This window comes from Trichosurus vulpecula, chromosome 8 (assembly GCF_011100635.1).
Source record: "Trichosurus vulpecula isolate mTriVul1 chromosome 8, mTriVul1.pri, whole genome shotgun sequence".
NCBI lineage: Eukaryota > Metazoa > Chordata > Mammalia > Diprotodontia > Phalangeridae > Trichosurus > Trichosurus vulpecula.
In genome coordinates this window covers 141,704,128-141,731,146 of record NC_050580.1, presented here as the reverse complement: position 1 = coordinate 141,731,146, position 27,019 = coordinate 141,704,128, and the positions used below count along the sequence as shown (strand labels likewise).

Below are 27,019 nucleotides of genomic sequence, written 5' to 3'. Positions count from 1 at the left end.
TCACTACTGCTTATCAGGCTGGGTAGAGAATCTTTAGTATTAGAGAATCCTATAGCAAGCACGGGATGGTCATTAGATCAATTTTGAACTCTGTTTTCTGCGAGACTGTCAATAAAGTTGGAGTTGAAAGCCCTCGCAGTAGCTCGACCTATCACAGACAGCCGAGCCTGCCTCCTCGTAGTCGCTCCGCCAATCGCAGCAGCCACAGGCTCTCCTAAGGCACGCCCCTCACGTCTCCCCGGCCCCTCCTTCTCCTAGACAGGCCACTCCGCCCAATCCCGAGGCCGCGCGCCAGCCACCGCCTCCTCCACTCACCCACCAGACCCACCCCCCTCGGAAGATGGCGCACGTGCTGAAAGTGGTCCGGTGTCTGTCAGCTGCGGTACGGCCTGCAGGTGAATACCTCTGGGATGGTATGAGAGCCCCAGGGCGGGCGCCGGGTGGGTGGTCCGGTAGGAGGCTGAAGAGAGCTGCCTCCGCTTCTAGGCAGGGAGTAGACTGGACTCAGAGGCCTTTCAGAAAACTGGTCGGGGGTGATGGGGGAAGGTTTAGAGTTGTAAGAGACTTGGGAGAGCATCTGGTATTCCCCATTTTACAGATGAGAAAATTGAGGCCCAAAGAGGGTGAGAAGACCAAGGTCACACAGGTAGTAAATGTGAAGAATCTAGATTTGAACCCACGATCTCTGACTCCACTGTATTAGGCAGAAACTGCGAGCAAGGTGCCCCCTCACCCAACCAAGGAACCCACTCGAGGAAACCTAAACATTTTAAAGTCCTTTATCCGCGTTCAGCAATCGTGCACAGAACTGGGATTTTTTTTTAACGGGTGGGGACATTTGAGGACAAAAGGACAAGGTAGTCCTTCCTGAGGAGGAGGCCGGCAGGGTGAATGCCACTTGTGCCAACCTGCCATCCCCAGAGGGCAGTGGAGATTAAGTCATTTGGGGAAAGGTCATTTAAGAAGGCGTTCAAAGTGTGTTCTTTCAACCAAACTGGATTTTTCAAAATGACTTTTTAAAAACTCCAATAAAATAAATGATCAGTTTTAGCTCATGCCCCATAAAGTAGTAAAAGAACCAGACCCAAAGCTTATAAAACTTCCGTGATGGCTTATGATTATGTCCCATAATGATGGTGAACACACTGCATTCAGAGAAGCTACTAATAGTAACTTAACATTCATATAGCACCTACTGTGTACCCGGCACTGTGCTAAGGTGCTTTTATCATCCGCATTTTGCAGATGAGGAAACTGAGGCAAACAGAATTAAATGACTTGCCCAAGGTCACACAGCTAATAAGTTTCTGAGGCCCCATTTGAATTCAGGGAGATGAGTCTTCTTGACTTCAGGCCTAGCAAGTTCTCCCCTATACCACCTAGCTGCCCCACTGTGTTAAGCACTTAGGGAAGAAAGGCCCTGCTCCCAAGGAGTTCACAGCCTTGTAACTACTTCCTGACTTAAATTCTGCTGCCATTTCTAGCCCCATTCCAAGCCCCTTCTAACCAGTTACAGCCCAATTAATCTTCCTAAAGAAGTTCTTCAAAGGTACCAAATTACCTTCTGAATAAAGGCCATGCTTAGCCTGGCAGCAAGAGTGTGTGTGTGTGTGTGTGTGTGATTTGTTAAATAATCTAGAATTGCTGTAGTAGCTGGGATACAATAAAACAAACCAATCATAGCCCTCAAGTAGCTTACACTGGAAAGAAAGCAACATGTAGATATATGTTAAATACAAACAAAGCAGATACAAGGCAACTTTGAATGGGAAGGCATTAGCAGCTAGAGGGACCAGAATATAGAAAGTGGTGCTTAAGCCAAGTCTTGAAGGAAACTGGTATTACCAGAAGACAGGTATGAAGAGGGAGAGCATGAGGGACAGTAACTGCAAAGCACAGCGATGGTGGAGGAAATCTCCCGTGAGTAATAGCAAGGAAGCTAGTATGGTTGGATTACAAAGAGGGGAGTACTATACAAAAAGACTGGAGAGATAGAAAAGGGCCTGATTGTAATTAAATGCCAAGTAGGAGGATTTATATTTGATCCTAGATGTATTAGGGAGATGTGATTTGTTGAGTAGAGGGCTAACATGGTCAGATCTGTACTTTAGTACTGTATATAAGATGGATTGGGGTGCAGAGAGACCAATCAGGGTATTGTAAGAGTCCAGGAAAGAGGAAATGAATATCTGACCTCAGTCCTAAGTAGAGAGAAGGGGTCATATTTAAAAGATGTAAGGATAGAAATTCCATGATTTAGCAATTGATTGGATATGTGGGGCAAGGAAGAGTTAGGAGTCAAAGATGATACCCTAGTTACAAACCTGGGTCATTGGAAGGATGATTATACCCTCAACAATAATAGGAAAGTTTGGGAAAGGGGGAGGTATTTGGAGGAAATTGATTTTGAGATGCCCATGAGATATCCAATTCAAAATGGGCAGTAGGCAGTTAGTGATGTGGGACTGAAGCTCCAGAGACTACGGCTGGATCTCTAGATCAATCTGAGAGTGATGATACTTGAACCCATGGGAGTTGAAGATGTCACCAAGTGAGAGACTACGGAGAGAAATCAGAAGACTCTAGGACCTAGTCTTGGGGTACAACCACAATTAGGGGGTATGACAAGGATGATGATCCAGCAAAAGAAAGTGAGGAGTGATTAGACAGGAGGAGAACCAAGAGAGAAGAGGATCACAAAAACCCAGACAGTATCAAGTGAGTATCAAGTGCTATAGAATGAACAAGAAGACTGAAGATTGAGAAAGGGCCATCCAGTTTAGCTGGTGAACGATCGTTGATAACTTTAAAAAAAGAGCGGAATTAAGGTGGCCAATAAGGTCAGAAGCTGTTTTGCAGAGAAATCGAAAAGCATAAAAGGAACAGAAGTGGAGGCAATAAGTATAAACAGGCTTTTCCATTCTCTTCACTTACCCCAACCAAACTTTAGTCAAGCTGCACTTAACACTGTCTAAGCTTTTCCGTTTCTCCATGCTTTTGTTCACATTTGCTCCTTAAAATGCCCTCCCTTGCCAGCTCCACACATGTTATTCTTATCCATCTTTCAATATCTAGCTCGGATACCATGCTCTGTGAAAATATCTTTGCTCTCCCCAGCTAAGCAGTTCTTCTTCTGAATTCCCGTATCACTTTGGACCTCTTTATTGAACTGCATTTGGGTACATATAAGCTCTTTGTAGGAACTGTATTTTAGGTGGTCTTTACTTCACTGGCATGAAGGACAGTGCTTTGGACGTAACATTTGATAAATATTTGTGGAATAAATGATTGTGCATTTCTTTTTTTTCCTTTCCTTTTTCCTCCTCCAAACAAAGGAGCAACTGTTGTTTTGACAAGAAAACGTAGAGCTGAATTGGAGACCTGAGCCAACCTAGGTGAGGCTGAGATTGGCAGTGTTCTAAATTAGTCCTAAATCTTAACTCGGGCATTGATATCCACAGGCACCGTATGAGTTGATTTTCAGTGGTATAGGACCTACCACCACAGCGTTAAGTAAAACTGCAAAGTATGTCTTGGTTTCCTTCTTTGAACCCATTTCCTATCTTCTGCACCTTCTTCCTTCTCCAAATGGTGTGTCCTGCCACCATCTGTGTAGTGTCCCTCATTCCTTCCAGATTTGCCCTCATGCTCCAGAATTGCCCTATTTTTTTACCTTGTTTGTTCCCCTGTCCTAATAAAAAAATCCTAGCCTTGACTTCTACTAATCACAGTTAGGTGTTGGTCTGACGATTTATAGTTCCAAGCATAGGACCTTTGTACTGTGGTATATGAATGACATAACACTAGGTCCATTTCACCATGCGTCTCATACGCAAAATTGTCATAGCAGTTAGGATATGATTAAGTATGTGGCAAAGGTCAAACATCAGTGCATAAGAATTTGGGAAAGGCAGAAATCATTTAGAATTAATTCAATAATGTATGTATTATAATGATGTGAAATCCAGTCTTGCATGAATTAGATTTTTAATATCACTTGTGACTAACATTAAATGACAAGGCGAGGCAACTGGGGAGATGCATGGAACTACCTAAAGCAGTATTATGAACAATTTTGGAGACTGCTAAGTTAAAAAAAGAACTTTTACCAGCCCATTGTCCCCATGAGCCAATTTTGTAGCCACTACAGATAATACTACACATTACCCAATTGTCTCACTGAATGCTAGCTTACCATTTTACTATTCCTTTGACATAAATATTAGCAGATAAAGTTAGAGCTCATGCAGTCTTCCATAGAATAATGGAGTAGAAAATATCAGCCTGATTGGATATGTCCACATATTTATAAGACTGACTTTAAAACTCCAATACACCAGGGCTTCATCAGGCCATTTTCCTTGGGAATTGGCTACGTTCTATGCTCTCTGCATGAAGACCATTATGATCCCCTTTTGGGTAATTCAGTAATTAAATAACATAGTATGGAATGTAAGAAAGACTCCATTCTGTTTTAGTGCTTTTTAGCTTCAGAGTTCCATTGTACAATGTTAATAAGAGAAAAGAACTTAACTGTGGGGCCCTTAAATTCCCAGGGACCCGAAATTTCACCAGAATGTAGTCTTTTGCTTTCTTCAGTTGATAAGTAACATTGTATACTATTAAAGTGTTTTTCTTTAAGAGCTAGCAACATCAGTGTCCTGTAGTCTTTTCTCATGCTAAATGTTACAAATTGAAGTTTTATAATCTAGATTATACTTGAACCTTATCTACCATAATTCTGATTTTAGATTGTTTTCTTTACGTGATGATGAATATTAAAAAGTTTTTTTTTTAAAGCTTGCTATTTAAAGAATAACAAATAGCTGAGAAAGTGTTTCACACTAAGGGTATTGGATTAGAAGTAAGTACACTGGATTTTGAATACCAGCTCTGCTGTTTACAACCTGTGTGATCTTTGGAATAGCACAATCTTTCTGGGCATCAGGTTTTTTTTTTTTCACCTGAAGCATTTCATCCATGGCTAGCTGATAGGTCTTTTTCAGCTCTAAATCTTTCCTAAAAGCCTGTTTTGATCATTAAGCATGCATAATTATCTCAAAGATAGATGTTCAATTGTCCCACAGCTCCTGCACATTTCTGTCCTTTATCCTTTAATAGGAGGGATGGGAGTATAATACCTTAGAGGAAATTCTGATAAATTGTTTTAGTATTTCTTATGATCTTCAGTTTAAGTGTTATTTTTCTTCTCCATTTACTATTTTCCCAATTTAATTTCATGTGGATGGGACGTAGGTTTTGGGTTTGTTTGTTTGTTTTTGTATTGCTGAAGAGTACTCATTTTAATGAGTTTAACCACCAAATTTGAGAACGTTTACTCTTGTTCTATACCTCGTTACCTCGTGGCGAAATGTGGTATACTTTAAGGAGCAGTGATTTTGCTCTTCGTCTGCAGATACTGAAGCAGATCCACAGTTTAGGAGACAGTCTACAAAGTTAGCCCGGCTGTCAGATTAATCACACTGCAGCCGACCTGGGGATTAGTGTTTTTGAATTTCACCGGGCTCCTCCTAGGACAACAGATATATTGTCACCGAGCCGTACTGAAAACCTTTCCAGTTTGCTAGGACCGGGCAGAGTTTGGACTTCGAGATAGTTGCCTTCAGCAAACTATATTGGTACTTGTGGCATACTGGAAAGAGGACCAGCCTCAGTCAGAAATACCTGGGTTCAAGTCCCACCTTGAACACTGCGGCAGGTGAAGGTTGGAATGACTGAGGAAACAAAGGTTCAAATTTCAGAGCATATTGATTTATTAAGCAATGCGTGCCAGCTGCATAACAAATCAGGACAAGGCTTCCTCAGGTTTAGACCTGGACCCTGAACACAGGGGAAGACAGATTTTTATGCATTAAAAACAATTAACCAAATAAGACAAATTAATTAAAAGAAAACAATTAACCAGGATGCAAAATTAGGTCATCAGATTTCTAATTGGAGGAAAGATTAGGTGCAAGAGTGGGGAACCTGTTGCCTTGAGGCCACATTGGGCCCTCTAGGTCCTCAGTTGGCCCTTTGACTAAATCCAAACTTCATAGAATAAATCCCCTTAATGAAAGGATTTGTTCTGTAAAACTTGGACTCAGTCAAAAGGCCACACCCAAGGACCTAGAAGGCCACATGTAGCCTCAAGCCCATAGGTTCCCCACCCCTGGTCATTAAGGACTTTTCAAAGTGGGAGGGGGGAGAGTGAACAGGTGCAATTCTCTCAAATCAGAAAAAGAGGTGTCCCACTCCCCTCTGTGTCTATATTCAATCAAAGGAACTTAGAAACAACAACTTATTGACCAGGATGGAGCCAATTTTCAGATAAGACATATGGGTTGCTTACGATGTATAATTGTGAGAAAACTCCTTGCATCACTCTTTGGATCTGACTGTGTTTCTAGTCATCATAACCTTTGTGAAGGGTCTCTAAGCAACAGGGACAGGTGGTCCAGCTTCCTAGCCATACAGAGCTAGATTTAAAACAATGCAATTAGGTTTTCCCACAATTTTGAATAAAGTTTTCTCACAAGATCCATAATTAAATAGCAAGGAAACTGAGCTAGCTTGAGAATTGAGTCACAAGATGGAGTCAGTGTGGTTCACCCAATTCCCTCTACTACTTGATGTTTTAATTCCCTAAATTATGTTGTTGTTGCTGGATCATTTTGTTGAGGGAGAAATAAACCCAGGGATGTAGAAATCCCAAACCAAAGTTCCCAAGGCAAGGCCGCCTGGAATGAATTCAAGGACCCAAGCATTCTTTAAGTCAAGGAGCCAAAGATTTATTACGCTTTACATAAATAAAGCAGGCAAGAGTTCTTAGGGAACCTGCAACCATACAGGGCTACAAGGAAAGTTTAAGTACAAGATTTAGGGACAAACTCTGTCAATTAGGTGTTTTGGGGTGGGATTAGGGAGTGGTTTAGGCATGATGAAGGGATGGTCAGTTCTTAAAGGAACATGCACTTTTTGTATCTACTGCGCAGGTATCTTACCCAGAGTTCACCGGGAAATAGCCCAAGGTGGGGGGCAGGAGGAGGTGTGTTTTTTGTTGTGAAACGCCACTGAGTCACCAAAAGTTCACAGCTGACTGGGAATATCCAGGTGGATTCCATCACGTGTCTTGTTGGACAAGATTAATGTAAGGGAGTATACATTTGACTATGTCTAGGATATATGTTAGACTCAGTGTAGTCAATTATCAATATCCTGAATCAATCTATAATTGGGCATAGCTGCTTACTGAGGAAGAAGCAGAGATAATTTGGGGCACGCTGCCCTTTAGCTAGAAAGAGAGACTGCTAGGGCCAATGCTTTGAAGCCAGGGAGAGATGCGATTTTAGAACTGGAGTTCAGGCACAGACACCCAAGCAGAGGCTAAGGGGAAATGTGATATTAGAAATAGGGTCCAAGCACAAGCACCCCATCAATTTCAGTCATATCCAATTCTTCATGACCCCATTTGAGGTTTTCTTGGCAAAGATACTGAAGTGGTTTGCCATTTCCTTCTCTAGCTTATTTTACAGATGAAGAACTGAGGCAAATAGGGTTAAGTGACTTGCCCAGGTTCACAAAGCTAATAAGTGTCTGAGGCTGGATTTGAACTCATGAAGTTGTGTCTTCCTCATTCCAAACCTAGTGCTGTATCCAATTGTAATGGCAAGCAGGGTGGTATTTTTTGCTGGTTTTTGTTTTGGAGTGCTTCTCAGCACTAAGGTAGTCAAGTGCCTTTGAGTCTTGCCTTTGTTTCAATCGAGAGTCTTTGAATTAGGAGTCTTTGATGACCTACTTAAGTCACGGGAATGTCTAGGTCACATGGGTTTGAGTTGCATGGTTGTGACGTTCTCTGTGGGCTGACCCTGAAGAAGTGTATATATACTCTGAGGTTAGCATTTTGCTTGGGGCACACTCATAGGAAGAGTGTTGGTGTGGAGACTGTAGGTAGCCATTAAGAAGCCCCCTGGCTTTGAAAACCCAGATGTTGTTGGTGCTTCGTTCTCTCTGGTAACTATGTATGTGTAGTTTTGATCAGACAGCTAGAAACCTGTCTGTTGATTTGCGTTATTTGCTTTGTTTATATTTTCTGTGTTTGCAATTTCTGTTTGTATTTGCTCTGAGGTTCAGGGTGCTGACTTTTTCTCCTGAACTAAGTAAATGACATATGTACATTTAATTAAAGTGAGATTGTAAACCCCTTAAAGTTGCTTTCTTTGGAAAAGCAGATCAAAGAATCTGTGCTAGCAGCCCTCCTGTGTGCTGATGTTGTTGGTCTTGTTGTTGGTCTTACACTGCCACAATAGCTGCAAGTAACCACTGTGCCACCTAGCTGCCCCAATTTCCTCAATACATACTGGCTGTGTGACCCTGGGCAAATCCCTTAACCTCTCAGGACTCCAGGTGACTCTAAAACTATAACTTGTAGAGCAAATACTGGTCTTCATTGGTGGAAGGAGTTTCCTTTCTGGGAGTTCCCTGTACAACTGAAATCACAGATCCATTTCAATCCAAGGTTAACTCTACACTGTAATGAGGCATTGAGTAGGATTAATGGATGACCAAAATATTACTTACTTAAATATGTGATTATCATTTAAATTCTATCAATCAGTACATAAGATTATGAAATATGTCTTCTTCATTTACCTTCTCTGAATTTGTTTCATAATTTCAGAAAAATGTTAGCTATACATAGAAGAAAATAGAAGCATTTTCTCTTATTTTTATATTTCTAAATCATCTATAGTACCCCTTAAAAGATACAGTACAGTGTAATATGTATATTTAGATTTTTATTAAAAGTAGAAAAGATTTATATTGATTTTCAAATGAATTATACCATTGTCATTCAATTTTACAGGGGCTTTCATCAGACTGCAAACTCTTACTCCAATAGTAAGGACTTTTTCAGGGTCACACCCTTTGTCTCAGAATGTTCCAGGAACCTTGTGGAATCTAGGTCGATTAAATCATGTAGCAATTGCAGTACCGGACTTGAATGTGGCCAAGTCTTTTTATAAGAATATGTTAGGGGCCCAGGTAAGTGAGGTGGTCCCTGTTCCTGAACATGGTGTCTCTGTCGTTTTTGTGGAACTTGGAAATACTAAGCTTGAATTACTGCATCCGTTGGGAAACCAAAGTCCAATTGAAGGCTTTCTGCAGAAAAACAAGGCTGGAGGAATGCATCATATCTGCATCGAGGTATTATGATCACTTACCTAATATTTTAAATATTTCTTTTTTCCCTCAATTATCCTTGACTTTCTAAGGCTATTGATGATATTAAAAATCTTTATTAGAGATTTCCATGGATTATGTTGGTAATATTCCCAAAACATATAAGCAGTCTGCCCTCAAGACATTAAGAGAAAATACTAAAATATTTTCACCATTTTCTAATGAAATGCAACTAATTCTTCTTTAAATCTACAGAGGTCTGTATCTTGGGAGTCATCACATCTCCTAAGGGTTTGTGTGATTTTTAACATTTGTTTGTATCCAATAACAATGCCCAGAAAAAACATGAGTCCTTCAAGAATATACTTGCTATAAAACCTTGAGCTCCAGAATGTCCTATTTATATTCAGATAAGACTTGATTTTTGAGGTACAGGACAAAGTCACATTTTAGTTAGACTTCATTTTTCAGGACCTCAAGAATACAGTAAAATAAAATGTTGAATCTGAATATAGGTCAATTATAATCCAAAAGAATCTTGGATTTATTCATAGATGACTCCTGCAATTCAGGTCTTTCCTAGAATGGATTGTAGAGTTATATTCAAGGACTTCAAAACCACTGATGCCTACAAAAATGAGGACTGGTCACTAAAGATAGCTCTATTATGAGTAACACAGAAAGCAAAGCCAGACCTCTTAGGGTGACTCATTTACTGTTAGCTATTGCTTCTGGAAACTTTCATCTTATTTGTCTCTAGCACTGGGGTGGGGAACCTGTGGCCTCAAGGCCACATGTGGCCCTCTAGGTCCTCAAGTGCAGCTCTCTGACTGAATCCAAACTTCACAGAACAAATCCTCTGTAAAATTGTAGACTCAGGGGCAGCTAGGTGGCACAGTGAGCAGAGCACCAGCCCTGGAGTCAGGAATACCTGAGTTCAAATCCGGCCTTAGACACTTGACACATTTACTAGCTGTGTGACCTTGGGCAAGGCACTTAACCCCGATTGCCCTGCCTTCCCCCCTACCAAAAAAAAAAAAGTTAAAAAAAAATTGTAGACTCGGTCCAAAGGCCACACCCAAAGACCTGGAAGGCCACATGTGGCCTTGAGTTCAAAGGTTCCCCACCCCTGCTTTAGCATCTCTACCACATTTGGTTTTACTATCTACTTTGGCCTCCAGCCTCTTGGTATTACCATGTAATTTGCCAGTATATCATATGGACCACCAGGTACTTACATCCACCCTGTAGCAATAGTGCAACTAGGTGGCACAGTGGATAGAGTGCTGGGTCTGGAGTCAGGAAGACTCATCTCCCTGAATTCAAATCTGGCCTCAGAAACTTGGTAGCTGTGTGACTCTGGGGCAAGTCATTTAACCTGGTTTGCCGCAGTTTCTTCATCTGTCAAATGATCTGGAGAAGGAAATGGCAAACCACTCCAGTATCTTTGCTAAGAAAACCCTAAATGGGGTCACAGAGCATCTAAATGACTAAAATGAACAACGGTAGCAATTTATATGGATTCCATCAATTAGTATGTGAATTACTTAAGAACAGACTTGTCTTGCTTTCGCATTTGTATCTCCAATGCTTAGCACAGTACTAAACACAGAATGAACACTTAATAAATGTTTTTTCAAACACTGTCAATCATTCATTGATTTGCCTTGACTGATGTGCTGCTTCCAATTCCCTATAAGCTAGGTAACCAAAGAATAGAATTTACTTGCATTGGCCTGGGAAGACAGTGCCAAGTATGTTTGAATTATATTTAAAATAAGACTAATTTGGTTCTGGGAGAAGAATACAGTATTCGTATAGTACATGGACTTTGTGAAATATATTTTGTCTCCCAAGGGAACTCTTGGTTACTTTCTAGGTTTGAGCTGGCTTTCAGATACCTAAACTTTGTGAATACCTGACCTCTAGATAAGAAAGGAGAGATATGACTGGAATAACTTCAAATTCACATTGTTTAGAATGATATTTTATCACTTTTGCCTTCAGTTATGTGAAAACTCGTTTTAAAGTGAGTCAGAAAACAACCTAGCTTATGTAATTAATTAGGCATTTTGAAGAGTTTTATATAGACAATTAAGTGCATCAATCAATAAACATTTACTGAGTGCTACTCTGTATCAGAAACTATACAAGGTACTAGGTACACAAAAGCAAAAATGAAAGAATTTCTTCCTTTGGGGGGCTTTTAGCTGTGGGAGACAATACATATATGTGAGGGAGACACAAAATAGATGCAGTGTAATTTGGGAGGGGCAGTGTTAGCATCTAAGGGAATTAGGACAGGTAAAAGTTGAACTGAGCCTGGAAGGAATGAAATTAGGAATCCTAAAAAGACAAAGCAAGGAGGGAACACAGTCCAGAAATGTGAGACAGCCAATGTAAAAAGAACAAAGATGAGAGATGGAGTGATGTGTGTGAAGAACAGTAAGAAGACCACAAAGTCTGTGAAGGAAGAGTAATATGTAGTAAGTCTTAAAGAGTAGGCCTGGCCAGGTTGTGAAGAACTTTAAATGCCAAACAAAGGAGTTTTTATTTGCTCCTAGAGGTAATAGCCTTCCAAATTTATAAGGCAGGAGACTGGCATGGTCAGATCTGCAATTTAGAAAAATATCTTTGGCAGCTTTGTGGAGAGTAGTTTGGAGTAAGGACAGATTTGAGGCGGGGAGAACAATTGGGAAGCCATTGCAATAGGCTAGGTGAGAGGTCATGAAGGCCTTAAACTAGTGTGGCAGCCATGTGAGTAGAGAAAATGGAACAGATTCAAGAGATATTGTGGAGATAGAAAAGATAAGATTTAATAGTAGCTAATATTTATATAACACTTTAACGCTTGAAAAGCACTTTGTAAAATATTATCGTATTTTATCCTCACAATACCCCTGTGAATATGAGCCATTATTTTTCTCTTTTTTTACTGTTGAGTAATCTGAAGCTTAAATAGAAGCTTAGCGACTTGCACAGGGTTTCTTAGCCATTAAGTGACTAAGGCTAAATTTGAACTCAGGTCTTCCTGACTCCAGGCCCAGTGCTTTATTCATTGCACCATCAAGCAGCTAATTGTGTAAATGGGGTGAGGGAGACTAAGGAATTAAGACTGATGCCAAAGCTGTATATTTGGGTGACTTCAAGGATGATGCAACCCTCTCTAGAACTAGGAAGGTTTGGAAAAAGAGTGGGTTTTGGGGGAAGACAATGAGTTTTGTTTTGTATATGTTGTGTTTAATGTGCCTGTAGGATATTCATTTCAAACTTTCCAGTAAATATTTCATGATACGGAGCTCAGGAGATAGACTAAAATTGATATGAGAGTCATAATCATTAAGATCGTAAACACATGTGAACTAATGGAGTCACCAAGAGAGATAATGTAGAGAGAGACTAGGGAAGCCATTGTTGGGGTGCTTGAAATGGATGATAAACCAGCAAAGGCAACTGGGGAAGAGTCAGGTAGGAGGAGGACTAAGAGAGTACAGTCATGAAAACCCAGAGAGAAGAAAGCAACTGAGAGGAAAGGATGGTCAACAGTTATACAAAGGGGTCAAGAAGAATGAGAATTGAGAAGGGGCAATAAAATTAGGTGGTTAAGAGATCATTGGCAACTTTGGAGAGATCATTTTCAGTTTCCACATTTCAAAGAGCTGTGAAGAGAATAAGATGAGGGGAAGAGGAGGTAATGAACATAAACATCTTATTCCAGGAGGCTGGGAAGGGGATGAGATTATAGGACAATAGCCTGGCGGGGAAGGGTCTAGAGATATTTTTGGTTTTGTTCTTTTTTTGACAGATAGGTAAGACGGATATATTTTTAAGTACCAAGAAGGAACTGGTAGATTGGAAGAGGTAAAAGATTAGGGAAAGTGAAGGTATCATTATGGGAAAAAATTTGCTAGAGAACAAGGGGATCAAGAGGTTGACCCTGGCAAAGATAAAGGCCCTCTCTTCATCAGAGACTGGAGCAGGGGAGGGAAGATTAGAGGATGATGTCATAGAGTTGTGAGATGTAGAGAAGGGGAAAAAACAGTTTATGGAAGATGCCTTCCATTTTCTCAGTAAAGAGTAAGGTAAGGTCCTGACCTGTGAGGGTTGTTAGAGAGTTATTGTGGAAGACATGAGGAGGGAAGAGAAACAGTTCATATGGCAGTATCAATTTTAGCAAAAGTCCAAAGGCACCTTTCTCTTTGTAAAGCCAATTCTATTAAAGTATTCTTTATTTAAGGGGCAAAGTGATCCTTCAAGTTCATTATATTCCCTATCTTTTTCTATCATAAGTGGAATGTTTTAATCATGCTTCAGATTTATTAATCACCTAGTATTAAAACTTCAGGAACCATTCTTTATATTTCTTGGTGCAACAATCTCGAAAGCAATTAGTGGATTGGAATTAATAAGTAGCACTCTGAAATACTATTGAGGGCTTAGACAGAATCCCCCAATTTTTAGTTGCTATGGTAACATCATTGGGTGCAAATGCAATTAAAACTTATTTTATTAATTTAGATATTCATTCAACATAGGTATGAATTGGAAATTTCTCACATAGAGCTAAAAGCTACAAAAGATGACAAGACTTCCATAGAGTGCTGCAGCTAACTTAGAAAAAGGACTGCAGATCAAGATTAAGGTCAATAGATGTGTGAAGAAACTTTTAAATTGTATTAGCAACACATCCCAGGAGTTCAAAACTCATTACAATCATTAATTAAGTCTTTTAATGCCCCTGTGAGTAAGGTAGAGGAATTCATATGTCATGGAGATGTTAAGAAGTTAATTGAATGACTAAAGTATCTAGAAATAAACTCCAGCTATTTCCATTTAGTTCATTCTGTCTTTATGACTTCAAGTTTCTTACATGTATAGTGTTTTCTTGAAATAATGAATTTATATCCTCTGGAGGGTTACTAAAACATGATTCACTATAGCACGTTTTGGCTGAGATCCTGTCAAGGGAGTACTAAAGCAGATATCTATAGATTTTTAATGGTCAAGAACAGTGATTTACAAAGTAGGGTTTCCTCACTCCATAGCATATGCAACACAATTCATTGGGATGAAGAAAGAAAATATTAAAACTTAGAACCAGGCCCTTTAGTCACTACCATGAAGTGTTAAACAGAGCTCTCAAAAATAATGAAGAGTATTACTCTCTTTTGGAGAACAAAAAGATGTTTGAACTCTTAAGAAATAAAATTTTAAAAAATTTTAAATTGTTTATTTCATCTTTGTCTCATAATTTTAAATTTCTATTAGTGTAGTAGTACACATGTATAGAATTTGTAAACATATATCGTGCATGTGTGTGTGTGTGTGCGTGTGCACGCATGTGCAGTGCTCTTAAGGAAATTTAGAGATTCCAGATCTACAGTACTAGAACTTAATGCTTCAACATCATACTGAGTATTATCAGTATTATCCTTAACAATATTAGAGATAGGACTTGCTGCAGTTTTTTAAATCTAATACTTGATAGGTACTTTGTAGACATTATCTCAGTTCCTTATAATCATTACTGTTGAGAAAAAGATAAATTTCCTCATTTTGCAGATAGAGAAATTGAGGTAAAGAACATATAAGTCAATCAGCAGATCATGAGTCAAAAACAAAGTTGAGTATAGAACTCATTTTTTCCTAACCTTTTTTAACCAGTTCACTGATTGTATTGAGAAATATCATTGGCAAGTAGGAACATGGCAAAATTATTACAAGACAATAGGCCAGCTTCTTCAGGATGAATTCTGCTCTTGGAGTGCAGAAACTATTTTCATCTTCGTAACCCTAGTACCTACCATATAACAGATGCTTAATAAATATTAGTTGAATCTAGAAATAGACTAGCCTTTGCTGCTTTCAGATAAGCATGCAGTTTTGAAATGATCTTTATCATCAATCTCTTATTTCTGTCCTATGCCATCACCCTTGCACTAGCTAAACTTTCCTACTTTCCTTTTCTTGACTTGGTGTACCAGTTCATTTCTACACTGACTTCATCTATTAAGCCCCTTGCCCCCTTATCATATTGCTGATCATGCCCTGCCATGCTTCTCAGCCTTGGACCACTCTTACCATCTACTGCCTTCTCTCCTTCACATGTGTTGTTGAACCAAAACGAAGAAAATCACAAAACCATGCTACAAATTCATACTATAGAACCCTTTTACACCTCCCCAGTTAACTCACTATCAGAGGTAGGTAGGTGGTGCAGTAGATAGAGCACTGGGCCTGGAGTCAGGAAGACTTCTGAATTCAACTCTAGTCTCGGACGCTTAGTAGTGTGACCTTGAGCAAGTCACTTAATCTCTGTCTACCTCAGTTTTATATAGTGGCCTCTAACTTCTGTTTGGTGTTCAAAACCCTTTATAACCTGTTTCCCTCAATGCTTTATACCTTATACTCTTTTATACTCCCCACCCCCTTCCCCATGCTCTGCAATACAGAAATACTGACCCCCTTGCTGTCTCTCCAGTTAGACCCACCATCTTCTGACTGGATATTTTCACTGGCAGTTCTCCATGCCTGGAATGCTCTCTCCCTTCATTTCTGCCTCCTCACTTCCCTGACTTGCTTTAAGTCCCAGCTAAAATCCCACCTTCTGCAGGAAGCTTTTCCAATTCCACTTATTTCTAATGCTTTCTCTCTTTTGATTATTTCCAAATTAATCTAGTATGTACCTTGTTTATACATTGGTATTTGCACATTGTTTCTTCCATTAGGTTTTGAGCTCTTTGGGAGCAGAGATTGTCTTTTACCTTTCTTTGTATCCCTAGTGCCTAGCAAAGCCTTGGTACATAGTAGGTACTTAATAAATATTTAACCGATTGACCCTGAAGGTATCTGCTGCAACATAACAGCTTCACTAATATTGTATAACTGGGATATTCAGAAATTATTTTCCTAAACAAAAGCCTTGAATTTCTTTTTAGCTTTAAGGATTGGTGCTTTTTTTACTAGCTGTATTTAACCTTCTATTGCTATACCTTGCTTTGAAATGTCAGAGCCACCCATTAGAGAAAAAAAAAGCCACAGTTCAATCAACTGCATTTGTTCATTTGAGGCTCTCATTATGTCTCACTTGATGATTGTCATAAGCCCCAATAGGTCTTCAAGCCTTTAGTCTGCTCCCAAACATCCTACCCGTCACTGCTAGAGTAATTTTCCTGAAGAACAGCTTTGATGATATCATTTCTTCCCAAAAACCTTCAAAAGCTGCCAATTTTCTACTGAAATCCAAATTCCTTAGCCTTAGCATTTTAGACCTGTCACAATCTGGCTTCCATCTGTCTTTCAAGCCTTCTCTCACACTGCTCCCCTTCAAATATGCTACTTTCTAGTCAAATTAAACTATTCACTCTTTCTTAAACTAATGTTGCCATTTCCCAACTTTGGGCCTTTGTTCAGGTTGTATCCTATATGCTTCATTCATTCTCTTATCTTCTCCCTTCCTCAGGTATCCTCTCCTTCCTTCCTCCTTTCTTCCACTTCTGAGTTTAGTGCTATTTTGAGTGTCTGAAGTACCAAATGTATGGTGTTCAGATTACTGAGGCATCACTCTATTTAGGAAATGTTTAAAAGTATCAATTATTTTCATATCTGCAGGCAATTTCATTCTGCTAAGACCAAAGCATCTTTTAAATTCTTGATTAGTCTTGCTAAAAACTTAATCTCCCAAAAGGTAAAGAGAGAAACTACTATTCAGAACTTAATTCTGATGAACAAGGAAGAATTGGTTTGATGTATAAGTGATAAGAAGGAGCCTTTGAAGCAAATGATAATATAATTTTGTAGCTTATAATCTAGAGGGGAAAGGATGCAGAAGATAGATGGGATATTACCTTAGGATTTAGGAAAACATTTATAAAGCTTTGATAGGTATGGTATAGGTCCAGAGAGTATAAAAATGAGTACAGCTTAAAAGAGAAGTGGTATTAAAAAGCAAAATTCTGACTGCATAATCATAAGTTATCTGAGGGAAGAAAAAGTTTTCTTTTGATTGTCATAAAAGAAACCAAAAGATTTGTACAAAAGATGACAGAGGGGCACCCAAGACTAACATAAAAGAATTACATAAACTTTTAAGAATAATGCTAGGTTGAGTAAGTTCTTAAGGTGGTTGAACAAATATCCAGAATAAGTGGAAGTTCATGAAGATAGCTAAGGAAAACGAAAAAAGATTTTATAAATTGTATTCCATTTGAGGGATTACTTTTTAGACAGCAATAATTAGAAAGTGATAGACTCCATGTAATAGCAGAAAGCAAAGGTCCTCAAGTTTTGTGCCATTCTTTGTTTCCCATGAGGGATCATGTTCTTCAAGTTGGGAAGGATAAAAGGAACATAATAAAGAAGTAATTCAAGTCCAAGATAGTAGAAATGTACCTACAATTTTAAATAAATTTATGCCTGCAAGCCCAGATGAGTCACATCCGAGACATAATGGAAAATAGAACTGCCAGAAAACTAGATCCAAACAAATGTTCTAATGCTCAGGGATTAGTAAAAGTTAGATTCCCTCCTCATCGCCATGTGTTGGCTTCCATGGCTTCCTTCAAGTCCCATCTAAAACCCCATCTTCTATAGGAAACCTTCCCCAGTCTGTCTCAATTCTAGAGCTTTCCCTCTGTTAACGATATCCTATTTATCCTGTATATTGCTAGTTTGTACATATTTGCTTGCTTGTTGTCTCTCCAATGAGATTATGAACTCCTTGAAGGCAGGGACTGGCTCTTCTCTTTTAAAAAACAAACAAAAAAATCCCCAGTGCTTAGCACAGTGTCTGGAACATAGGAGATACTTAATATATGCTTATTGACTGACTGATTGACTATAAAATACCAACCAAGGAACTTGATGCCAATAGCCAGCAAAATTTTATAATAAGTTATTAAACGTATGTCTTGTAAATATTTTAAAAAGAAAAGGTTCACTAGAGCTAGCATTAGTTCCTCCAGAACATTAGCTTTACTAAGTGGGTCCTTGGAATATCTAAGGCTAACCTATTGTAACAACAATGTTGCTACATAACTAACCATATCCAGTGCCTTCTATCTTCTTGAAGAAAGTATTTATAATATATGAATGTGAGCCTTTTGCCTCTTTCATTTCTTAATCATGAACTTGAATTCTAATTCTTGCTAGAAGAGCTTGGATTTTAATCCTTTTTCTTTATATTCTTGTAATAAGCCTCTTGTAACAAGGTTGCTGTGGAGGTGAAAGACTAACACAAGACCAACAACAAGAGCACACAAGAGGGCTGCTAGCACAGATTCTTTGATCTACTTGGTAGTTGAATGCCTCACAAACATACTCTATTGTGTATACAAAAATAAATTACAACAGTGATAGGTACATAAAGGACAGCATGAAATCCATTTGGCTAAACTGAAAACTATAGAGACCTTAAAGGAAGAAATTAGAAGAACACAAAGAAAATACTTTTCTCATAGGGAGTCAAAGAAAGTAAAGCAAGAAAACAACACACACACATATACACACATTGTAAGAGATATAAAAAGCAACAGAGAAAATATTATTTAATTATGTCAGTTACAAAAAGCACCAATAGATGATAAATGGCTTCCTCCTTTTTTAGGGAAAATATCAAAAATAAAAACAACTATGACCAAATAATTACTTTTGATAGTAGAGCTGGAAATCAAACTAAAATAGGGAAAGAAATCATTGAAAATTTTAAAGTTTAAAAGTAACTATGTCTAAATTTTAAAAATTTAAAAATCTTAAAGTAAAAGTATCCAAATCAGCAGATCCTAGTATTATGTCCTTTTTTTGGGTTTTGCAGATGTTATTTTAATACCATTTGTGGTTATTTTTAAGAGCTCTTATAAGACAAATGTGCCTGAGACCTGGAAATCAATAATTATAGCACCCAGCTTTTGAAAAAAAGGAACGATGATTGCAGCAATTAAAGTTCAATCAGCTTACCTTCGGGGTCTGAGAAGATACAGAACATTTCGTTAGTTGATTTTAAAAAAATCTAGGAAAGACAAGACAACACAATAGGATGATTTTACTTCCACAAAATATGCCCAACCAAATTAATTTCCTTCTGTGATAGTTATATGCCATGCGAATGTGTCAATATAATATACTTAGACTTTGAATAAGACTTGATTCCATTCCATATGGAATTTTTTAGCAACAACCTACATTTATGTGGTTTGTATTATACTACTATTGGATGGCTGCACAGTTGACTAAAGGATTGTTACCCAAGAATGTTGTTTATTGCTGTTTGGTGACAGTAGATTCCTTTAAGGATGATACTGCCCAGCTTCAATTAATATAGGGAAGGCTAGAAGGCAGTGTCAGCCTTACTTGCCCAAATATAAAAACATCCACTGTCCTTGCCATTGGTTTAACATCAGTCCTCTGGAGTTGTGGTTGGTCAGTGCATTGATCAGAACTCTTAAATCTTCCAGAACTATTTTTCTCTACATTCTTATTATTGTATAAATTGTTTTCATGGTCTGCTCGTGTCACTCATCAGTTCATGTAAGTCTTCTCAGGTTTCTCTGAAACTATCCCTTTTATTTCTGCAGTTCTTTTAGCTGCTATCAATTTGTCAGTGCTGACAAGAATACCTCTACTGCCCTTAGCAATATCATATGGCGTTACTAGCTTTGGTCCTGGTAGTGATGGGAGGTGGGGAGGGGTGGGGAGGGGCACATTACATAATCCATTCAGTTATGCTTTTCTACAGAAATAGAGCTCTGTGCTGAAATAACTTCATGAATGAAATTAACTTATTCTCTTAAGTGATAAACAGCACACATAGATGCCATCTACTTCACTATGCATCTATTATCTGTAAATAATTGACTTGTATTTACCTGCTTAGGTGTAGTACCTTTCACGTATATAAAGTTCACCATAGCTAGCCACTTCTGGTTCTTACCTGTTTCTTTTGTCATTTTAGAGTAGCCTCAATATAAAATTTACTGCTGGGGAGGTATGTTTAGCCAGATTAATGCTAACTAGTGCTAGAAAGGGGATCTGGACCTTTCACTGAAGTTTACACTTTAAAAAGACATAAAATGCCCTTGATTTTATTTTGCTGTTTCCTTTCATGTGCACCTGTAAGAAAAAGAAAGAACGTTTTCAATCTAGTCGTTACAGGGTTTCTTACCTATCCCTCTTAACCTCGACTTTTACCATATAGTTACTTTTGTAATCAGGCTTTTAGCATGTATCATATCTGATTTACTTTTTATACCTTCTTAGTTTCTACATATTTTTTTCATTTCTAAAGAATAACTAATAAACATTTAAAGGACTTATTTAAACTCTGTAAACCCTGCTTACTCATTTCTCAAAACTTTTTCATAGTTTGAAAATTACATTTGTTTCTGAGATGGTTTCTAGGCTCTTTTGTCTTGGATCTCTAGCATTTCATGTAGGCCCTTAATAATATTTACTTAGTGCTGGCTTTTTTATTTTGGCAACTGCTTTACATCAAATTCTCTAAGAAACAATGAAGCTATTGTGATTGCATGCAATATCATTTTATCTTTATCCTTTCTTCTAATTTGGTGTTAATTTTTACCTTTGATGTAGCTAGTCCATGGTTTGACTACATAACAAGGTAGATTCAGAAATTACTCCCACTGTAGTAACCAACTGTTTTTTGTCTGTTAAGATATAATCAATTTCAATTTTTTTCTGTGTTTGAGACTAACCATATCCAGTGCCTTCTATCTTCTTGAAGAAAGTATTTATAATATATGAATGTGAGCCTTTTGCCTCTTTCATTTCTTAATCATGAACTTGAATTCTAATTCTTGCTAGAAAAGCTTGGATTTTAATGCCTTTTCTTTATATTCTTGTAATAAGCCTATTTTATGTTTATTGCTTTGGAAGCCTGGTGCTTGATATGAGTCTGATTCTGTTATTCTCAGAGGAGACTTCTGGGTGGGAATAACAAGCCATTGAGAGAGTCTTAGAAGACAGAACCTTCCAATATTGAATCCAGCCTGTCTAGGGGACCCTAATTGACATAGGTTTCAAAAACCCACAGCAGATTAAAAGCAACAAACTAGAAATAGACAGTTACCCCGATAAGCACTGAGAATTTGTGAATGACATCAAAGGAGAATATTTTTTTTAAAAATGAACTAAAACCAGACCCAACAATATACAAAAATTCAAAACCACAGAGTTTGAGGGCCCATTGAGGACTGTATATAGCATAGTATCGTAACTAATATTCATCATGAAGTTTTTTTAATAAAGGTGTAAGGAAAAATTTTGGAAATATTTCCCTCTAAAATCATTAAAAAGAATTTTAGCACTTAAAAGGGTAAAACCTTGATCATCTAAATAGCTACTCATACTTATTTCCTGAGGGTGCTAGATAGCTAAAATTTTATTCTAAATAGATATATGGGGGAATCACTGCCTAGCCTTAGAGGTTGTATGGAACTACTTGTTGAATATGTGTTTACGTTATCTAATCTCAACTGGCTACTCACTATTAGCAAGTCAGTCCTAATCTTCCCTGATTCTCTATCCTACACCTAACTTAACTGTTCCAAAACTTTTCTTCCCTCCGCTACTCTCATAGCTAAGGACCTGACCTCACACTTTACTGATGAAATAGCAATTATCTGCCCTGACTTCCCTTTTCTCTCCTTGACACCATCCCCCATTCTCTGCTCCTTTACACCTTCTGACAATGAAGTGGACTTTTGTCTCACCAAAGCTAACCCTTTTACACATTCCTTTAATCCCATCCTCTGCTGTTTTCTCCAGAACATTGCCCCCTCACAATCCTCTCTTTCCTTTTCTTTTTCCTCTCTTCTTATCTTCAACTCCTACCTACTGGTTCCTTCCTCCCTGTCTACAAACATGCTAATGTCTCCCCCATCTTAAAAACACCTTCATTAGACTCTATCATTCTGTTAAATGATCATCTCTCCTATTCAGAATCAAACTTTTAGAGAAAGCTATTTTTTATCTCTACTTCCTTTCCTCTTTTCTTAGTCCTTTGCAACCTGAATTTCAGCATCATCCCTAAATTAAAATGGCACTTTTTCAAAAAAAAAAAAAAGAAGGAAGGAAGGGAAGGAAAATACTCTTATAATCCTGCAAAACAAATTCTCATACTAGTCATACCTGAAAATGTATGTCTATCTCTGCATTAAGTTCATCACCTCTCTGGCAGGAAGTATGTGTTTCGTCTTTAGTGTTCTGAACTTGTGATTTATTATTGCATTGATATGAGTAATAAAGTCGTTAAATTTTTGTGTATTTTTGCCCCTACAATATGGTTGTCGAAAAATTGTTCTTCTAGCTCTGCTCACTTCACTCTGCTTCATTTCATAGAGAGCTTCCCATTTTCTTCTGAAACTGTCCGTTTTGTCATTTCTTATGGCATACTAATATGCCATTATATTCATATATCATAATTTATTTAGCTATTCACTAATAGGAGGATAGCCCAATAGTTTCCAATGTTTGACTACAATGAAAAGAGCTGCTGCAACGATTTTGGTACATAGAGATCTTTTTTTTCTTTCTTTCATCTTCCTGGGTTATTTGGCCTAGTAGTAGCAAAATAGCAGTAGTATAGCTGGGTCAAAGGATAGTCATATTTTAGTATCTTTTAGGGTAAAGTTCCAAATTGCTTTCCAGAATGGCTAGGCCAATTCAGCCAACAGTGTATTGGTGTGCTTGTTTTCTCATAGCCCCTCCAGCATTTGTCATTTTCCTTTTTTGTCATCTTAGCCACAATCAGACGATGATTATGAGGTAGAACCTCAGAGTTGCTTTAATTTTCATTTCTTTAAATATTAGTGACTTAGAGCATTTTTTACTTGCTTGTCAATGTCAGATTTCTTCCTCTCAAAACTGCCAGTTCATATCTTTGAACATTTATTTATCGAGAGAATGGTTTAATCTTATAAATTTGAATCAGTTTCTTATATAGCTTGGATATGAGACCTTTATCAGAGAAACTATTGCAAAGATTTTTTCCCCCATTTACTAGCTTACTAGATTTTAACTATGTTAATTTCCTTACTAGATTTTAACTACATTAATTTCCTTATGCAAAAACTTTTAAATTCAAAGTCAAATTAAACTCAAAGTTAAATTAAGTAAAAATTGAGCCTCTCTATTGCTTATTTAGTCATAAACTCTTTCCCTATCCATAGATCCAAAAGGTAATTTCCTCCTTGTACCTCTTATTTGTTTGTGATGTGACCTTTTATATCTAGGTTATGTATTAATTCAGAACTTCTCTTGGTATATGGCATGAGGTATTGGTCTAAACCTAATTTCTGCTAGACTACTGTCCAGTTTTCCCAGTAGTTTTTATCAAATGTTCTTTCTTTTTCCCATTACTGCCATCTATGACTTTGAAGTCGTATCTTCCTGACTCCAGACCCAGCATTCTATCCACAGTGCCACCTAGCTGCCCCAGAGTATCATTTCCTCATTTTGGACCCTGTCTCCCTATTAATACAACATAAGGTCACCAGTAGGTTGGTCATTAGATGATGAATTCTGTAGCTATGACAGCCCATGAAATAAAATACAAAATAGTCCTCCTATAGTATAGTGAATGTGGCAGGGCAGTAGAAAAAGGGCAAAGACAGTTCTAAGAATCACACCCTTTTCAAGCAGTTTGTAAGTATTAATTTAACTAATATAAGTCTTGGTATTCTAAATATGAGATCATTGTTCAAAGCAAATAGGAATTCTACCATAGGAACTGAACCATACCGATATTGACATTCTCTCCATTAATGAAACCAAAAGTAATTCTGCCTCTTCCAGAGCACTTTTCCTTTTCTAAATAGTCACAGTTCATCACTTTAATATGTTAAAGAATGTTGCTAGGGATTAAAGTAAATATCATAGGTTTGTAGTTTGAGGACTCCATCCCCTTCCCTTTTTGGAGCACGGGGACATTTGCACTTCTCAGTTCTGTGGCACCTCTCCTGTTCTCATAAGATTTTTCAGAGATCACTGACAGTGGCTCAGCATTCACACCTGCAAGTTCTTTGAATACCCATGGGCGTGGATTTATCCAGGCTTGGTGACTGGAACTTATTGAAAACAACTAAAGGCTTTTCTTCTATCCATATGCGAAGCTTTTGCAGTCAGAATGGAACCCAGCTTTTTTTAGTCTGAAAGATAATTGAGGCACCTGTGGATAGCAGGAAAAAAATTCACAGAATCTGAAGGTATAAAAGACCTCAGTAGCCATCTAGTTCAATCCATACAATTTACCCATGAGAATTCTTACGTTTTGCAGTTTCTAACACAGGGAAATTCAGCAATCTTCTTCCTGGAAATTTTAAAAAGTATGATTCTAATGTGTTTTAGATGATTTAAATGTAGTCCTGACTGAAGACAAAGGATATACTTTAGATTATACAGCCTGCAGGCCACATGTAGCCTGCAAGGACTGTAGCCCAAACCAGATTAAAATGTAACTGGGAAATATTTAACAAAATAAAAAAGACAATAAAACTTATATTACACTTTAAAACTAAGTAAATACATGGCCCACAGGGATCCTTGTTATGAATTAGTGGCCCTTGTTTCTACTTGAGTTTGATACCACGAGTTTAGATGGTTTTTTAAAGATCTTCTCAGTATCAGGATGTGGTGATCGGATGTCTTTGTGTGCTTAAACATTTTTTTCTTTCTTTTTCACAGGTGGATGATATAGAAGCAGCTGTGACAGATTTAAAGCAAAAGAAGATCCGTATTCTGAGTGACAAGGCTAAAATAGGCGCACATGGCAAGCCAGTCATTTTTCTTCATCCTAAAGACTGTGGTGGTGTCCTTGTAGAACTTGAACAAGCGTGATCTAAAGTTGGAAAAATTTTTTAATGCGAGAATTTCCTATGAAATATTACCTTGTATGTGATCCTTGTTCAAATCCCAAGTTATACCTTGACTTAAAAGTTCAAACATCAAACTGACAGAGAATTAAAAGGATGAAATAACAAAAACGTTATTTATTTTTACTTTTCCCTGATCTATGGGGTAACATTGGTTATTCAAACCTTTAATACAATTGTAAAAATCATGTTTATGGAAATAAAATTATCCATATCTTTAAAATGGTGTGATGTAGATGGACAAATGTTTAGGAGTGTCCTATTTAACAATCAAGCTGTTCTGCAGGCTAAAGCTTTCTAGATTGTTTGGGACCAACTCATTTTCAGAGCAGACTACTTTGGGCCAAACTGTTTTAAATATTGGAACATGAGGGGCAGCTAGGTGGCACAGTGAATAGAGCACCAGCCCTGGAGTCAGAAAGACCTGAGTTCAGATCTGGCCAAAGACACTTAACACACTTACTAGCTATGTGACCTTGGGCAAGTCACAACCCCAATTGCCTTCCTCTCTCAAAAAAAAAGTATTGGAACATGAGAATGGAATCATATGTGGAAGTTTGAATAGGTAAATAAACAGATGACTGGATCTGTGGCTGGGCAGTTTGTTAATGGTATATATTGAACAGAGTACTGATTATTGGACCTCTGCAGGCATATAAAACAAATGGAAAGTCCTCATTTGCAGAATTTACATTCTAATTGGGGAAACATACATGAATACACTTTTGAAAAATGTATCGTGTAAGGGGGTGGCAAATTGAATAAATCAAGTTCTCATCCCACTTAAAGTTAGTGTCAAGATGCTATGCCCTGATATTTTAACCAGATAATATTTCTTACTGAATTAATCAGTCTTAGGCTTTAGATGAAGTGAGGAAAAAATCCTTGACCAAATTTAGATATCTTTGAAAACCATTGGATGAACTGGAATGATGTTACATAGGAAGCATATTTAGATTGGTTGGGGAAACTTGGTCAAACCCTGAGGGTAATCTTTAAAATAGTGATCCAGTTGGGAATTGAGGTTTGATTTTTGTTTTTTAGAATCTTGTAGGTTAGGGTAGGAATCTACCAGCCAAGCTCTAAGAAGGGGTCACTTGGGAGAGAGAAGAGTGCCTTGGCCTTTGTCTCCCTTCCTTCTTCCCCACATGACTAGAAGACAACCTTGTGGACTTCTGATAATGAGAGGATTAAGCCTTTTCATCAGCATCCTAGCAGCATCCCCAGAATACCAGCAGTGACAGCAGTGTCTGCAACAGGTGCCAAAGATAATTGCAGATTCAAGCAGATTCAAGACTCTACAAGAAATTCAGCAGGAAAACATCGATGCTAAAGTGAATATCTTAAGGATTCCAGCAAAAGGACTTCCAGGATTTACCCTATCCCCCCATGAGATCTCCAAGCTTGAACTCACTTTCCCCCAAATTCTTAGGAAAAAGTAAAAGAAAATGATCACAGGCCTTTGGGGGAGTATTTTGTATCATCTATACCACTGAAGTAAATACCTGTTTCTAACAGCTAATAAAGCCTGATTAATTGATATCAACTAATAATTATGGAAAGAAGCACCTCCATGTGGACTCATGACTTGGCACTCCCCCTAGAACCCTAAGAGTATATATAGCAGGTACCATCTAGAGAACTTACCTATCATTGCCAGCGAGAGTTAGGAGAATATCTCTAAAACATTCACTATAAATTTAATAACTGTCAATGAAAACAATAACATAAATAAGACAAGGAAAAATTTTATTCCAAACTCTTAACTTTTATGAAGGAAAATCCAGATGAATTAATCAAGCAAATAAAGTGTTTTTGTTTTGTGTCTCCTTTCTAGCCTACCTAAAGTTTTTCTACCTTTGGCCCTATTTTATATCTTTTCTTTTCTTTTCTTGTTGAATATACCTTTTTTATGCCTCTAATTCATATTTTAATTTTGTGTCTCTAGTATG

At 37.9% G+C, this 27,019-nt stretch overlaps 1 protein-coding gene across 1 annotated transcript; it reads left to right on the top strand.

The window, feature by feature from the left end:
* Nucleotides 1-266: 266 nt before the first annotated feature.
* MCEE (methylmalonyl-CoA epimerase) lies at nucleotides 267-25,290 on the top strand. The gene is made up of 3 exons (XM_036769484.1): nucleotides 267-395; nucleotides 8,867-9,207; nucleotides 24,880-25,290. The coding sequence occupies exons 1-3, from the start codon at nucleotides 341-343 to the stop codon at nucleotides 25,030-25,032; spliced, it is 549 nt and encodes a 182-aa protein (XP_036625379.1). The 5' UTR covers nucleotides 267-340; the 3' UTR covers nucleotides 25,033-25,290.
* The last annotated feature ends 1,729 nt before the right edge of the window (nucleotides 25,291-27,019 follow it).